Genomic DNA, 18,554 nt, shown 5'->3' on the forward strand with positions numbered 1-18,554 from the left:
AAACAGCAAACACAGTAAGTGATGAAGTTGGGAAGGTGAAAAAGGGTCAGATCAGGAAGGATTTCTGATTATTCTCTGAATGAGACAGGAAGTCATTGGAGGGTTTTGAAGATGAGAATTGACACAATCTAACTTGTGTTAACTCCAGGTTAAGTCCAGCTGGTATGGTAAGAATAGACTTGAGAGGTTTTAGCAATAGTTCACATGAGACCCGATCGTAGTAAAAAAGAGGTAAGAAGTGGTAGGATTCCGTATATGTTTTATTTTCATTTATTTATTCGACTTCTTTTTTATTATGGAAAATTTTGAGCAATACAAAATTAGACAGAATGATAGGATGAACCACTTTATTCCCATCACTCAGCTCAAAATAAATCACAAAAGCCAGTCTTTTAGTATTATTTTGTAGCAAATATCAGGTATCCTATTGTATCAAGGATTCAGGAGATATTTTGACAGTACTACCAAGACTTGATGATGGATTTGATATAGAGTGTGAGAAAAAGAGAGGACCTAACAATGACTCCAAGGACTTTGGCCTGAGTAATGAGAAATATGCAGATTACACTGAGATGGAGTAACCTCTGGAATGATAAAGTTTTGGAAAGGGTTTGAGACTGAAGGAAAATGGGTATTTAGTTTTGTTTATAAGTTTTAGATGCTCATGATAAATCAAAGTTGAGAAATCAAGCAGGAATTTGGATATATGATTCAGAATTGCAGGTAAAACGTCAGGGCCAGATATACAAATCTGGAAGACATCAACATAGTGACAGAATATAAAGTCACAAACTGGATGAAACGAGATTTCCAAAGCCTGAGTCCTAGGGCAATTCAGTACAGGTCAGGGAGATTAGGAGTAAAAGAGCCTAAAAATGAGTGGCCAGAGGGACTGGAATAGAACCAGGAGAATGTATGTAATAGAATCCAAGGGAAGAGTACGTTTCATGAAAGGGGAAGTGATCAAATGTGACAAAATTTGCTAACTATCCAAGTAATGAGAGGACCAGGAATTGACTATTGGGTTTAGCAACATTGATGTCACCTGGTAAACCTCGATAAGAACAGTTTCAGTGAAATACTAGGGACAGAATCATAACTGGAATATGAGGTAAGGTATTGGAGTGAAGTTAGACAACTCAAGGTATGTTGCTATAAAAGGGAACAGAATGAAGTGATAGGAAGAGAGAAATGTGATTGAGAGGGATGATTTGTTGAGATGGAAAATACAAATACATGCTTGTATGCTGATGGGCATGATACCCTGACGTGGGAAACATTGATGATGAGGAGAAACACTGGGCTGAAGCTTTGTTCTTTGGTTTTCAAGAAAGGATGGGATCTCGTGCATAAGTGAATGTCTGGCCCTGTTAAGAGCATGGGCAGTTCTTTTATAGCACTTTGAGGAAAGACAGATTATATGCTTAAAGACCCACTTAGATAAATCAGACATGGAAGCCGGTACAACTTCTATTGTGATTGCTACTATTTTCCAGGAAATTAGAAGCAAGGTCAATTAAGAATGAGGGAAAGAGGGAAGGTATTGGAGATTTGAGAAGAGAGGAAAAGGTAGGAAATATCATTAGGAACGTGTGTGAGAGAGGCTGACTGCTATGTGCAATGCAACCCCCAGCACCATGAAGAGGCAACTTCAGATAAGCAGTTATGAATTTCAAGACTAGTCAGCACAGCTACATATTTTCTTCCAGGTATACAGCTACAAGAGTGCAAAAAAAAGGTAGGTGGAAAATTACATTTACTTGAGTTGATTTTGGCCAAGAAATTAATATTAAATGAGACAGTAACAAGCAAATCATTGCTGTATGTCAGTCTTTATAGTAATTGGCCATGGGGTTTTAGCTGTTTAACAAATGAAGAAAAACATGAAGGATGAGGGACAATGGAAATGCCATAGAATCAATGAATTGTAGGTCCCCATGGAATCAAGGTTTGTTGGAATCAGAGTCTTAAACGGAAGGTAGGAAAATGAGAGACTGAGATGAAAGTATGAGGTTTGAAATCGAGATCATGGAGAGGTTGCAGAGATTGGTGTTGACAAGGACCATGGTATGACCACAGGAATGACTATCCAAGAGGGTATGGAGGAAGGATCCATAGGCTTGAAAGGTAAGGAAGATATCAATAGATGAGTAAAGGATAAAATGGTTTTATTAGCAGGAGACAGTGAGCAGCTTTGAAAATAAATGGTTCATATAAAAAGAAATGGAAACCCACTGTTGTTCATTATTACTGTTACCACCATTACCTTTGGGCCTTATTTTCAGCCTCTATTCCATACTGTCTTTGAGCTCACACTATTCTGAGACCCTCTACCTTTGTGCAGTGACTGCCTTGGATGCTTTACTTGAATTCTTTCAATTAGTTCTCACAGCAATTCCGAAAGGTAGCATTCAGCTTCCCTTTGTCCACCACAGCAGAGAGATGTTCTTCCTGGTTTTTACATAATTAAATATACAAAACTCACATGTCTGAGAAAATAGTAGTACCATTTCCAAACCCAGCCATTTGGACTTAAGTGGTATATTTTTAATCTTCATAGGTTATAGGAATCACACTCTACCTATATATAGATTGGAGATAGACTTCCATTCAAGGGAGTTTGGTAGTTATTGTGTGCATGTCTTGACATAGAAATTTTATCATATTTAAATTTGAAACACTTTCACATTTTTAAGCAGTGCAGTCAGTGATCCAAACTGTATTTCAAAAAGATAGCTCGAGACAGTGAGGAGGATGGATTAGAAGGTGAGAAGCTATTGTCAGAGATCAGGTAAGTGATGGTGGAGATGACAGAATACAGGGGCCATGGCTGAGCTGTGGCCAAGGTGGACCTGCCAGGACCTGATGACTAATGGCAGTGCTAAGATTCGGGGAGGAATAAAATATGACCTGGGGTTTCCTGCTTGGTCAACAGGATGGAAGGTACTAACATAAACCAAGAAATGCAAAGAAAAAGATACTTAAGGAGGAGACAGTGAGTATGATTTTGGGCAGGGTGAATTTAAGATGCCTCCAGGAAATCCATGTGGATACAAGGAGGCAAGAATTCTTACCTGTTTTCACAGCTGCATGCAAAGAACTTACGAGACTTCTCATAAGGTCACAGAGTTAAACAGTTGCAGAGATTCCACTAAAACAAATGCCTGCTTCTTCAGGTAATGAATGATCTTAGGGAACATATGTATATTTCTTTCCTTTCATTTTAAAGTCAGGTCAAATTGTAAAAGAAAATAGAAACTTAAAGATATACTTTGCTGCTGTGAACCGGAAAGAAAAGCATTTTGAGACGCAGCATGAGAGAAGTTGCAGTGTGCCATCCGACCATCACACTGCAGCAGTTTGAGCTAAATACCACTCCAGCCAGCCGAAACTGTACTGTGCCTTTCAAATCATGAAGGGTTCCTCCAGGCCATTATATGTTTAAAGCACTCACAGGTTTGAGAGACTAGAAGCCTCACACTTGAATCCTGGCTCCGCCCCCCCACCCCCATTGTTCTCAATAGGCACTGGAAGCCTTGTGACAGCCATCCCATCTAGTCTCTTCTTCTCCAGAAGAACGAATAGTGATAGTCAGGATCAGTGTGAGCTCAGCCTTGTCAACAACTAGGTCCTACCAGATTTGTCCTTTCTCTGTGTCTCTCTCTCTCCTTCACTCTCTCCCTTTCTTTCTCCTTCTCCCTCTCTACTTCCCCCATGCCACCATCATCCCCCCCCCACTAAATATTCCATATATGGAGATGCATAAAACAGGTCATATTTCCTTTGGTTGGAAAACTTTACAGAAAGTGAATGCGGTCCTCATTCAAGGATGAAAGAAGGGGACTTCCCTGGTGGCGCAGTGGTTAAGAATCTGCTTGCCAATGCAAGAGACACGGGTTCGAGCCCCGGTCTGGGAAGGTCCCACATCCTGCGGAGCAACTAAGCCCGTGCGCCACAACTACTGAACCTGTGCTCTAGGGCCTGTGAGCCACAACTACTGAGCCCGACTGCTGCAACTACTGAAGCCCGCGTGCCTAGAGCCCGTGCTCTGCAACAAGAGAAGCCACTGCAATGAGAACCCTGCACACTGCAACAAAGAGTAGCCCCTGCTTGCCGCAACGAGAGAAAGCCCGCGCGCAGCAGCAAAGACCCAATGCAGCCAAAAATAAATAATAAAATAAAATAAAATAAAATAAATAATATTTAAAAAAAGGAAAGGATGAAAGAAGAAGCTGCCACATCCCAGGAACCCCTGTGTACCACTGGATGTCCACTTTAGACTGGTTGTACATAAGAGGAGGTTTAAAATGGAAGAAAAGATGTGAAACTTGGAACCCAGCCAAGTCAACAGACAGCTATTTTATAAAGATCCTAGTTGCCCTATCCAAATCCTCATCTACTGAAGAACATAATGATGCTGTTCCCTCCCCGTGTGAGAGGCATAGGTAGGTCTGCTGAGTACATTTGAAAATAGGTGTTCTTCTCTACAGAATCTTGGGATTTAGCAACATATTGTTTCTCTGAAGCAAATTCAGCTTTCACACGCTGATCTCTTTGATCACCTTTAATCGGCAATATAAAAAAAACCCAAAAGTTGATGAGGAGAGAAACTTACAAAATGCTTAAAAAGTAGAATGGGAAGGTGCATAAAGAAAGCTTCCTAGCTTTCTGATTCCTTCTAAGTGAGATGTTTACAGAGTGGCTTTACGCTTTAATCTTAAATAAAAATTTCCAAACATTGAACATGCTTATATTCAAATATACTAGTTCAAATGTCAATAATTAACAATATATAATAATGATACCAATCACATGGGCATTTGATAAATATTACAAAATTCCATTTCAAGGAGTATGGCAAACTAGATAGTATGTGAAAAACCCTTCTGTTACAGCACACCTAAAATGCTGACAAAATTATTCAAAATCTCTTTTATTAAAAAAAAAATTATCCAGGAATTTGCTGGCAGCAAAGTAAGAGAATTATCATAGTGGGAAAGCTGACTTGCAGGGCCGGTGTTTAACTGAGAGTATTTGCCTTTCAAGAGAAGTCTAGAGCTAGTAGCTTTAGAAACTAACAGGAGAAGAGAATAGGAAACACATCTGCAGGTAAAGTTGGGTATAATGTCTGATTGGAGAACCTTGCATACAGCCAGGATCCTGAAAGACCAAACTTCAGTGGACGAACTAGAAAGTGAAATTAGCCTCATGAGAGAATTGGTGAATACATGCCAGTCTCAGTCTTAGCTTAGTTGGAACAACAACAAAAAAGTCTCTCTAAAAATTGCTTACCACAAGTCTACATTTACTTATTTAAGTTGATATGTTAAAAATGGCAGAAAAACAAATGTTATCACACTTAATAAATTTTCTGATAACTAATAAAATATCAATATGAGACCTGTATGGACCAAATATACCTTAGTGAAAATTTGGTTTAATATGGTCTCATTTTGGTAAAGCAAATCCTCCCCTGAGAATGTACTTTAAACCTTGGCCTCAAAAATTCCCTCAGATAAATTTCTAAGGACTAGATTTAACAATCAAGAATCACTCAAACATGGGAAGAAGTAAGCCCCCATAAGGAAGAGTCAGCAGAAACACAAAGACTGCAGATATGAGTGATCAAATATAGAATATAAAATAAGTGTAATACATTTAATTAAATGGGGTGGCATACAGTTTATTCTTATAGATTGGAACTAACCAATATCTATCATAGACTTACAAATCAAACTTCAAAGCCTTAAAACCAATATCTATCATAGACTTACAAATCAAACTTCAAAGGCTTAAAACTGTGAAACATCTTAAAGAAAAAATGATGAGGAAAAAACCCCAAAAAACAAAAAACAACAGTAGATTGTAATCTTGAAATGAGACGCACACAGCTCACTTTTAGTTAGACAATAATGATACTAAGAACTTTTAGCAAATACTAGATACTCTTGAATGACCTTTGTAAATGCAACCTAATTTAATCCTAACAGAAACCTTCAAGGTAAGTACTATTATTTCCTCTTTATTAAAGAGTGAAGTAAGGTTTAGAGAAGTTATGTCATTTTCTTGCGATCACGTGATGTCAGTGACAGAGCTGAGATTGCACCCTGCCACACTGTTTCTCCCACACTTGGTTCTATCAATACACAGCCCAATTCCGTTCTCTGCTTACCACTTTGAAACTCAAGGAAATTAAAAAAACAAACAAAAACTGATAGCATATATTTATATGCTTGTCTTTTTTCCAAGGAAGTTTTCTATACATGATTGAATTTGATTCTGTACACAGTCCTGCCTTAAAAAAACCCCACACAGGCAACAGAGACATGTTATCTCCACTGAGTAATGAGTGAAGGGCACAGAGGAGAGATTTCCCATAGCCTCCAAAGTTCCTGCTTAACATCTCCCACTGCCATCACGCCACAGTCTACATTTAAAGACCTGGTGGATTAGGCTGAACTTCATTGGTAGTACCTACCTGTTGTCACCTTCTCTGGAGTAAAAAACCGTGAAGGTTTGAATGTTCCCTTTTGCTTCTGCGGGTGGGCGCCAGCTGAGACGGACAAACCGACTGGAAACCAGGACAGGGACCACGTCTCTGGGAGCAGAAGGGAGGATGCTGGAGCTCGGGATAGCTAAGGAGGAAGGAGAGGAGGCTGTCAGAGGTGTTGGGACATGGGTAGGAAATGCATAGGAAGGCAAAGAAGACCCGTTAGCAAACATAGAATGGTACCTTCCCATAGATTCTAAAGGAAGGAACAAAAGAGAAAGAAAAGAAACAATAAGTGGAATCAAAGGTATTAGAGTGTATATGTTAATCCCAAACTCCTAATTTATCCCTCCTCCACCCCTACTATATATAAAATAGATAACCAACAAGGACCTACTGTATAGCATGGAGAACCATACTCAATATTTTGTAATAACCTATATGAGAAAAGAATCTGAAAAAGAATATATATATATATGTGTGTGTGTGTGTGTGTATATATATATATATATATATATATATATATATATATATATCTGAATCAGTTTGCTGCACACCTGAAACTAACACAACATTGTAAACCAACTATACTTCAATTAAAAAAAAAAAAATGGGGACTTCCCTGGTGGCGTAGTGGATAAGAATCTGCCTGCCAATGGAGGGGACACAGGTTTGATCACTGGTCTGGGAAGATCCCGCATACCGCACAGCAACTAAACCCGTGTGCCACAACTACTGAGCCTGCATGCTGCAACTACTGAAGCCCACGCACCTAGAGCCCATGCTCTGCAACAAGAGAAGCCACCGCAATGAGAAGCCTGCGCAATGCAATGAAGAGTAGCCACCGCTCGTTGAAACTAGAGAAAGCCCGCGTGCAGCAAAGAAGACCCAACGCAGCCAAAAATAAATAAAATTAAATCTTTAAAATTAAAAAAAAAAAGATGTATTAGAGTTTCTTGGGGTTTATAAAAGATTGGCAAATTAATAACATACGATTCTACTGCATATTTGTCCAGTTTCTATTACTAAAGGGGTCCATGACAATAAGGAAAAATGTTCTGTTAGGGCATGAAACAGGGAAACATAGACTTACGAGCTTTTTTTTTTTTTGCTGCACTGAGCTGCTTGCGAGATCTTAGTTCCCCGACCAGGGATCGAACCCAGGCCCAAGTCATTGAAAGCGCCGAGTCCTAACCACTGGACCACCAGGGAATTCCCTACAAGTATTGATAAATGCTTCAGGTAACCACCTAGTTATTACAAAACCTTACTCCACTCAGACGGAGCCCATTTACACTGTTTTAGATACAATTTGAAGGACCTTGTTTTTGTATTTTCAAAGATCAGAGAAAATTACAGGTAGCAAATTAAATGTTGATGAGCGATAAAAAGTAGAAGCAGTTCTCATGGACTACCTGCTAGTAGAAGAAATGACAAAAAAATTCCACCAGACATCAAGATGTACCATTGTACCATGCTTGTTTAGTATCACCATATTTATAGCCAAATTTAATTATTGTTATTTATAGGAATAACTGAATCATCCACAATGGGAAAACTGGTTTTTCAAACACCTGAGGCATTTATAATCTGTAATAAATGTTTGTAATAGATGTGTGTGTGTGCGTGTATGTGTTTGTGAATTCATAATTTATATTTGCTGGATAGCTCTATTTTATTCTTGTTTGTTCAAGTTCCCAAGTCTAAAGAACATGTATTTCATTTTGACAGGTGATTCCTAGCCCCAAAGCAGAAGTATCTATGTGTCTACATTTAGTCTTCAAACTGGCTTTTGTGGGCCATTTTCTCTAGTTTCTTACTGAAGTTCAGTCTCCATTCTTGCATTTACTTTCTCCAGGGGCTGGCTGAGTGGGCATCCCTGCCATAAACTAAACTCCTGTTAGCTGGAAAATCCATTTGGGGGGCGGGGGGAATACCGCATTTCCCAATGGTTCCAGAAACTATCAGTTTACAGTACATACCAGTTAGAACCAGAAACAGAGGTTCTCAAGAACTGCAAAAAGCTTTCAAAGTTATTTCTGGCTCCATAGATTCTAAGCCAACTTCTTTGTAGATACAATTTCCCTTGCTTTCTTTCTTTTTTTAAAAAAAATTTTTTATTGGGGTATAGTTGATTTACAATGTTGTATTAATTCAGGTGTACAGCAAAGTGAATCAGTTATACATGTACATACATCCACTCTTTTTTATATTCTTTTCCCATATAGGTCATTACAGAGTATTGAGTAGAGTTCCCTGTGCTATACAGTAGGTCCTCATTAGTTATATATTTTATATATAGTAGTGTGTATATGTCAATCCCCAATCTTCCAGTTTATCCCTCCCCTTGCTTTCTTGATCAGCACAGTATTTGAAATAAACGGAAGACTGATGGTAAGCTAGTCGATCTTTTATGGCAGGGTAATAAGAGGAGGGGGAGAGATTGATGCCTGGATAGGGAGCATCTCTCTCAAAAATATGGGTGATATTAAGCCTCTTGACAAAAACCTTTGCTTCCACACACCATGGACAGCTCAAACTAGCACACTGAAGTGAATTTATCCTCTCCCCCTCAGCCTGCTTCTCTTCCTGGGCTGCTTAACTCAGTTGTGTCTACACTTTCTTCTCAAATCTACAGCCTAGAACCCTGAAATGTATCCCCTATTCCCGACTCACCCTCACTCACGCCTTTGAGGATTCCCCTTCCTGGACATCTGCTACATCTCCTCTCTCTTATCTCCACGTCCACACTCCTATCCACGCTGTCGCTGTCATTCTCTCTCAACAGACTCACCACAGCTGTCTTCCAGGTCCTCTGCTTTCCTTCCACTCACCTCCCTCAAATGTATTCTCTGTACAGCATCCAGAATCAACGTGTCAAAAGACACACCTGCTCCTATCCCTCTACTATTTCTCCTCGGTGTCTGCTCTTTACCTCAGAGAAACTCTAAACTTCTCAATCTGCCTGTTGGCCTTGCTCCTGTTTACCCTTTTTCTTGGTTTGGCTTCCCCCATCAAGAGGCCCTAAGAAGCGGATTTAAGTGCACATACTTTATTTGGAAGGTGATCACAGAAAAGACCAGTGGGGACTTGGGAAGAGAGACCAGGCAGGGAGGGAAGGCTAGAAAGAGTGAGTTATCTGACTAGTTGTCATTCAGGGTAACTCAAGGGCAACCTTACTGGAGACTCTGGGAGACAATGCAGCACAGGACTCTAGAGAAGTATGTCCCTGAGGGAAGCACGTTGGGGGATTTATCTACCCACTCTTCCTCCACCACAGGCTGAGCATAATCCCAGGGAAATAACCTTCCTGCACAATAGCCTCATGTGTTCTGTTGCCAGAAAAATAACAGCTTTGGGCAGAGGCTTGCGTGTGTCCATATCAGCTCTACTCATTCAGCAGATATTCACAGAGTGCCTATCCTATGCCAGCCCTTCTTCTAGCGCAGAGGAGATGAGGCCATTGTTCTCATGGGACTCACATGATGTGCCCTGGCTTTTTTTTTTTTTTTTTTTTATTATGTCTATTTTTGGCTGTGTTGGGTCTTCACCTCTGTGTGAGGGCTTTCTCCAGTTGCGGCGAGTGGGGGCCACTCTTCATCGCAGTGCGCGGGCCTCTCACTATCGCGGCCTCTCTTGTTGCGGAGCAGAGGCTCCAGACGCTCAGGCTCAGTAGTTGTGGCTCACGGGCCCAGCTGCTCCGCGGCATGTGGGATCCTCCCAGACCAGGGCTCGAACCTGTGTCCCCTGCATCGGCAGGCAGACTCTCAACCACTGCGCCACCAGGGAAGCCCTGCCCTGGCTTTTTGATGCTTACACTGAACATGCTCTCTCCAGGCTGAACCCCTGGCAGTTCCCCAGGGCCTTTGCACAGGCAGTTCCCACTCAAGCCCATCTCATTCACTTAAATCCTACTTTCCTCTTCAATTAGTTTAGATGGGTTTCCTCTGGAAAGACTGATTCAAAGTTTTTGTCAAATAGCTAACAGACATATAGTTAATATCTATAATAAAAAAGAATGCCTGAAAATCAATAAAATAATGAATAACTTTATTTAAAAATAGGGTTCAACCTGACAATAATAAAAGAAATGTGCATTTAAACAAAATCTAAAAAAAAAAAAAAAATCTGTCAGAATAAACTATTTAAAAATCTGTCAGGGACTTCCCTGGTGGCACAGTGGTTGAGAATCCACCTGCCAGTGCAGGGGACACGGGTTCGACCCCTGGTCTGGGAAGATGCCACATGCTGCAGAGCAACAAAGCCCATGTGCCACAACTACTGAGCCTGTGCTCTAGATCCTGTGAGCCACAACTACTGAATCCCACATGCCTAGAGCCTGTGCTCCACAACAAGAGAAGCCACCGCAATGAGAAGCCCGTGCACCGCAATGAAGAGTAGCCCCCGCTCACCACAACGAGAGAAAGCCCACGTGCAGCAATGAAGACCCAACACAGACAAAAATAAATAAATAAATATATTTTTTTAAAAAAAGCTTTAAAAAAAAATCTGTCAGAGTAGCACGACTCTAAAGACATTCATATAAAACGTTGGCTAGGGTATAGCACCCTCATGTTATCAGCTGAAGTTTGTAAGAGTACAATCTTTTTTAGAAGTCAATTTGGCAAAATACTTTAAAATGAAAAATATTCATACCACTTGACCAAACATTCTCATGTCTGTAAATTTATCACTTCAAAAATAGCAAATACCCCCTTTATCAATGAATCCATGTTAAAATCACAGATAACATGTTTCCTCAAAATGTAATACCTATACATCTCACCACTTTAAAGAAAATGGGATCCTTTTATTTATTTATTTTTTTAACAAAAGATTTTTTAAAAACAAAATGTGAACAATGATGGCTTGGAAAACTCTTCTGAGAATTTTCAAGAAGTTAGAAAGATAAGTTTTCAAAGAACAGGAAAGAAACTTTCAAATACTTTTCCACCAAGAGCACGCTGCTTACAGATGGTACCACATCAAAAATGAGTTGGTTTCTCCACCCATTCAGGGGCTGCCAACAAGGAGGGTGATGGGGGTCCACACAGATGCTTTTTGCTCCAGGCTTCCAAAGTGTCTTCTCACAGAGCTAGTCTAGACTCGATTTATCGGACAAAGCTCAGGAGAGAATTAATCATGGACTCCTTACCTCAATTTCAACAGTCGTTATATGAAAAGGAAGGGACACGTTTTTAACAAAGGAACAGCTTATTACTTTATATGAGAGAAATCATTTTGTTCTTACTAATCCTTCATGCTTTCTCTCAACGGTAACTTATCATCACATAAGTTCTCAATAAAGAACCAATCAGGACTTCTTTTCTTTGCTCTTGGAGGCCTAATCTCCAGTCTGGCCCTAATCTCCCTGACCCATTACTGTTGTCATGGTTACAGCTTCTTTATCTATTGTCATGGAGAAGAAGAGGCGAATTTGCCACAGTATAACATAGTTTTTTTTTTTTTTTTAAAGACCCTCTTTTAAAAAAATTTTATCATAGCAACATCCAGAAAGGAGGTGATTTCTTAAGATAATGTAAATCCAAAGAATAGATAGTTTTGAAACTCAAAACCAATAATAATAACATTTTTGTGATGTCATTGCAACGTCATTGATAACGATTACAATACTGGGTTAATTTTTCTGTAAAGCTACATTCCCTCTAGATACCAGAGACGCTTTCTTTCTGTTGGATTTTTAATATACAGTGTTTATGGACATTAATTTTTCTCTGAGCTTATTAACAATGCCTGACCTCCAATCCCTGTGAGACATATGAAAGATGATAAGACATATTCATAAAAACACAAAAATATTTAATTTGCATTAAACATCATACAACCAACCCTATTACTCCCCATGTCTATTTTTATTTTATAGAACCAAAATATTATAAATGTAGCCACCAGATCAGCCAGATGCTTTATTTATTGCATTTTTTATTAGCTGGAAGATTTGATAAAAATAAAATATAAACAGAGAACATTAGTGAAATGATAGGATCATCTAACTGTGCTAAGGGCAAACATCTATGTCTTTTCCTTTGGGACTTTTTTCTTGTTGTTATTCCTTTGACACCAAACTCTAGCTTTTAATTGTCTAAATGGAGAAGTAGATAACATTTAAATTGTAGTCTGGAGTTTTTATAGTTCACAAAGTAATTTCACAAGCTTACCGAAAACAGCTTGGCTGTATATGGTTGAAAATCACAAAGATTAACATTTTTTTTCTAAAGTTCCACATTATTTTCAAAATTCAAAGAATCATGGCTTTTGAGCTAGTGTATTATGAGTTTTAATAAATCTAAGAAATGTGGACTAAAAAAATAGTGATTTGAAACCATTTTTCATTTTTGGTTAGTATGAGATAGCAATGAATGAACTGTACAATATCTCATTAAACCTAAATATTTACATGAAATAACTTACTGGATTAGTATCCAAAAACAAGTAACTATTATTTATTGAATGTCTATAATCTCCTATGGTTATTCTTGAAGTGAAGAATTAATTATTTTTAAACCATGAATTTTGTCTTGGGAGAGCCTGGAACTAATTTGAAGACATAAGGTATATGCATGCAAGACAATTACAAAGTTTGAGACAGTCTCTTACTTACAAACGTGTTCCATTCTAAGTGTTTTGGCAGGATGGTTGTTTAGAAATCAGAACACACTTTCTCACTAAACCATTTCTATTCTGTTCCCAGAAACCTATTTAATTCATCATTTTATAAACTATCCATAGTAAGAGTGCTATGGAGTTGGATCATACATGTATGAATTTTCTTTGGTAAATCAATGTATGTAACCAATAATTAATCCATTCAATATTCACGGATGGATGAGGACATGTAAGGCAAGGTGTGAAGGCCTGTTTTAATCCATTTCCCAATTCCAGGGAGGAAGACAGGCTCGGGAATTCTCCCTGCCCCCGCTTCACCCTCAAGGACCTATCTCCTCCCACCTCCAACATGGCTCCTCCCATCCCAGTCTACTGTCTCAGTTGTCTTGGGCAGCGTTAAGCCTGATAAAGGATCCAGTTGAAGGTCTCTGGGGTTGAGAAGCTAGCCTTGAGGAGTTTCCAAAGGCTTCAGTTGCAGGCCTGGTTCCTTGCTACCTCTCAGCTCTCCAAGCTGAACTTGCTGGGTTCCATGAGAACCTCATGCTTTTACCTCTGCTACTTCCGTGTGCTGAACCTGAGCTGGATGGAATTCCTCCCTCCAACTGCTTTGCTGCTCTGACCTGGGCTTCTTGAGTTCAGCCTAGGAGTCAAATCACTGATCCCCATCCTGACTTAGGTGCCTCTGCTGAGCTTTCACACAAGAAGAATAAGCAGCCCCTTAGGACACGTCCTACACTGCACTGTTGTGGTCTAGTCATTTTTTTGTATCCTATCCCAAAGGATATGCTTGGTAAGAATAGGTACCAAGTCTAAACCGTTCACCACAGTTTAATCCCCAAGTCTAGTGCACTGTATTTAGTCACATCCTAGGCATCTAATGCATTCTTGCAGTTGTTAGCTAAATGAAAGGCTTTGCAAACTTGTGAAATTACGATGTTTAGACTTTGATTAGAAAATTTCATTTTGCCACCATGAAAAATGGGTATTTGAGATTAGGTACTGGAAGGGGACTGAGCTATCACTGCAAGCTGGTTATGCTAATCATTATTACTCTGCTAATAAATTACAAAGTGGAGTGAAAAACTGAACTCAGAGGGAGGTTTCCAGGGAATGTAGGCTAGTGGTATAAGAATATTTCATTTTGGATCAAATAGGGGAAAATGTTTCTGAAATCCAACTATGTACCAAACAATGTAAAACATGGGTTCATATAGGAATGTTTCTAAGAGCAATAACACTTTCATTAAGAAGCAGAAAAGAAGCGTGGAAAACTGGTTTGGCCTGACCTGTGCAGCCTTGACCTGGGGATCTGTTATAAGAAGTCTGATGCTTATCCCAGGACCACACATCAAAGAGAATTGCCAGGCCAAGGTAGTATGCTAAGAAAAATTACCTATGGCCACACAAAGAGATAAGAAGAAAAACAAATTCTGGAAAGTATTATCATTGCAGCAGAGATAACTACATCTCTCAGAGTTTAAAGTCTTTTCAAAAGACAAAATGAGAAGAAATATATAATATCTGGTGAACTGGTCAAACATCACACGTGTGAATGAATGTGTTTACAATCTGTACATTGTATATGTGTAAACGCATATGTTGTATGCTTTTAATGCTTTCTTTATTTTCACTTTGTTTATTTAGGGAAATACCTTTTAAAGAGTTTATCCAAAATGGAGCAAGAGTCACAAGCAGCTTGTGGAGGTAGTTAATCCATCAGTTATGTAAACAAATGGTTTTGACTAGAAAACTGCAATTAAATAGACATGATGTTGGATCCCTGCTCTGACACTCTGTGACTATGTGACTTGAGAAGTTAGTTAGCTTCTTTGAAGATTATTTTCCATGTTTAAAAACTGATCCAAAATATTTAACATGCAGGGTTGAGTGATGATGAGAGATGGACTTTAAGGTCTGCTCACAGCCCCTAGTGTATGATTTGTATTCAGTAAATGGTATTTTTTTTTAACATGAATATTTTCACAATAACAGTAATAATAACACCTCAGTTAATTTGGAAACTTTACAAAAGAAGAGAAACTTTCTGCAAAAGAACATTTGGGTCAAAAAGCATAGCAAGGTGCAAGTTGAAACCTAGTTAGGAAACTATAGTAAGAATAGCAAAGGGAGAACCTGGAGGGAAAAAGTAAACAGAGAAAAAAAAAATCATGGTCTTAAATGTTTACACCTTGGCTCAAGAAATAACTGAAATAAATGAAGTACAATTCAACTCAAGAAATCAGGGGGGGGGAAGCACACAACAAATGTAGGGACCACAGGAAAAAGGATATAATGGAAGTAAAGATAAGAAATGATTGAGACCCTGGGAATGTAATGTGATGGGCTATAGGGAAGGATGGGGAGTCTTTTTTTAATCATTATTTTCTAAAAAACAAAACCAAATATTAAAAATTTTAACAATATTCTTGTTCCCAGCATGCCTGATTATTCTGTTAGTAAAATTTCTTCTTGAATAAAATTAATTGATGCTCTGTTAGTGTGTGTGTCTGTGTGATGTGTGCATGTGTGTATGTGTGTGTGTGCATTCCAAAATGTAAATGAATATAAGGACAAAAGTGCTTTTATTCCTATAATGCATTATTAGGATTATCTAGACCAATAAGAACTAGTAATGCTTTAGCATTTCATATATGTTTGAGGTACATGTTGGGTTGAGAGTGGGCATAAGAGTAATATTTCTAAATGGTATTTTTTATTTCTCTATCTTTAGATCCAGGGAGCAGAAAGTCTGTTTTTGCTGGTCCAATGTCAAGTTGTCAGGCTGGAAATCTAGACACCCTACTGGAAAGGCTTTAAGTAGGATTTGGGCTCTGATAGTTCAAGTGAGTTGGGGATAAGAGAGCTTCCTATATCCAAGGACAGGACTTGGTCCCCTCCATCTCTGTGCCTATTTCCTTTATCAGGTAGCAGAGAAAAATTCATCCTTTGTTTTCCCTCTTTATCATCGCACATGTCTCCTCCTACAAGAGTTTACTTCATTTCAGGTCTTCTTTCCTTCCCTGTATTTTCTTACTAATCACTGTAGCCTTTCCATCTGTCACTATTCCAGGGCTTTATGAGGCCATCTTTAATCATCTCTCCCATCAATGTCTCTCCCTGGTATCTTTCACCAACTGCAGGAGAGCTACACTTCTACCCAATCCCCAGCTCCCTTTGCTTCCATCCTTTCCCTTGAGTTTATGTCACTGAATTCCTAGTCATTGTTTATCCCTTCTCCATGCCCAGGGACCCCAAAAGTGCCATTTCAATCATTCCCCTGTCACCAGAGCTTCCTCTAGGGATAAAGACTGACAAGTGACACCTCTCCTCCCATCTCTCATGTGCCTTTATGATCATTCACCTCATCCCAACCATATGGTGCTTTGTCCCGACTGCCATGCAATCCTCTTCTCCAGCCATGGAGAACATCTAAAGAACACAAATCAGATACCTCTAAAGCTACAAATCAACATGGCAGGCTTTAAGAAGCAGTGCTTTTCCATGCAATTTCCTTTGGTAATAAGACACTATCAATGTAAAATAGCTGACAGTCTGTGTTGTTAAGGAAAAAAAAGAATTGACTCAGTGCTAGAGCATTTTAATTTTTGTTGTTGTTGTTGTTAAGTAACTGTATTCTTCCAGTAAGAAATTCAAGAAAAAGTAAGTTGAAGGTAATGCAAATTACGTAAGAAGAACTAAAGGTTTAAGCTACTCTCTTTAGTAGCGTAGGTACTTTTAACAACTGCTTTTACTGTTTCAGAATAACAAGTGACAAAAGAAAAAAAAAACCCTCAAATTTGATGGTTCAATGAGTTCTACTAATGGCAAACTTCCAACTCGGTCCATGGGATTTAAAAATGTATTTATTTTATTTATTTTTTTTGGCTGCGTTGAGTCTTCGTAGCTGCTCACGGGCTTTCTCTAGTTGCGGTGAGCAGGGGCTACTCTTCGTTGCTGTGCGCAGGCTTCTCATTGCAGAGCATGGGCTCTAGGTGCGCAGGCTTCAGTAGCTGTGGCACATGGGCTCAGTAGTTGTGGCTCACAGGCTCTAGAGCACAGGCTCAGTAGTTGTGGCGCATGGGCTTAGTTGCTCCATGGTATGTGGGATCTTCCTGGACCAGGGCTCAAACCCATGTCCCCTGCATTGGCAGGCAGATTCTTAACCACTGAGCCACCAGGGAAGCCCCGGTCCATGGGATTTAAAATAGATTTCTAAATTATTTATTTAAGGGTACTGTGTAAGTATAGTCGTGGAAATGCTATACCAGAATGGGCTGCTTTCAATGTTCTGAAGTGTCTTTGAGAGTCACAATTTCAGACTGACACATTCACCAAATGCCATGTCTCCTACGGACAGGATGAGAAAGAGTGTGAGGAGACTGAAGGCTGGGGGCACTGGCAAGATGTGGAGGTTTATTGAGCATCTGTGTGCCGTACACTTGACTCTAACCCCTAGCTATTCACCCTTAAATTTTATAGCTACCAAAACAAATTAAAGGGAAATAAAAATAAAATGAATAAAGGAGGATATAAAGCAAAGATAAATTATTACTTATTTCGATTAAGTTTATACAAGCAGAACATTATATCACTGCTATAAAGCCACCACAAAACAACAGGGGGCAGAGAATGTGTATGAATGATGTTTCCTTAGATCCCTGTTTCTTTTTGAATGTGTCCTTCTAGGCCTATATACAGCTGAGAGAGACGGACAGACAGACCAATTCAATTACAGTCCCCTCTCTGGGAAATAAGATGGTGAGCATGGAGAATTTGCAACCACAGCTGAGTGCTTACTCATGTAAGCTCATCCTTTCTATTTTTTAATGTACTGCAGTGAGGAAAATGATAGTAAAACTGTAAACCATAAAAGAGGCTTATTGGCCTGAACCTAGCATTCATTCTTCAAATCTATTAAGTAGGAGAACAAAAGAAATAACTACCAGAGATGATTGATTAAGTAATAAAAACACATTAGATAATCTTAAATTGTGGATGTGCATTAAATGCCAATATTCTCCTTGGTCACTCTAAATAGAACGATATTAATTCCTACAGAAAAGATGGATCTTTTAAAAAGTCTTGTTAGATTTTATTTTTAATCATTCAATATGTTGATTTGCCTAAAGACCCATATCAATTTGAATTATGGCAGGTAAAATAATCCAATAATTCAAAATATAACATAAGGCATGTGAAATTCTGAAATATAAGATACAGGTGTTCATCCACCATAACAGAGGTATCAATTTTAAGTTTGACTCCTGGTTGCTACTCTAGCTAAAGCAAAATATGTGCTTGGCCTGTGTTCACATGTTCATCAGCATCAAGTAAGAGGTATGATGGATGACATATTTTTTTTCTGAAGTAAAGTAAGAATCCTGGGATTGCAATTAGGAGACAGCCTATATTCTCCATGAGTTAGTAGCTGGGCAAT

General features: G+C 39.0%; 1 protein-coding gene across 1 annotated transcript in view; it reads right to left on the reverse strand.

The window, feature by feature from the left end:
- Nucleotides 1-18,554, reverse strand: part of DCC (DCC netrin 1 receptor) — a 1,191,297-nt gene that overhangs the window by 378,532 nt on the left and 794,211 nt on the right. The window contains exon 8 of the mRNA XM_057527412.1: nucleotides 6,479-6,635. Coding sequence (XP_057383395.1) covers nucleotides 6,479-6,635 — 157 coding nt within the window. The remainder of the gene's footprint in view (nucleotides 1-6,478; nucleotides 6,636-18,554) is intronic.

This window comes from Balaenoptera acutorostrata, chromosome 13 (genome assembly GCF_949987535.1).
Source record: "Balaenoptera acutorostrata chromosome 13, mBalAcu1.1, whole genome shotgun sequence".
NCBI lineage: Eukaryota > Metazoa > Chordata > Mammalia > Artiodactyla > Balaenopteridae > Balaenoptera > Balaenoptera acutorostrata.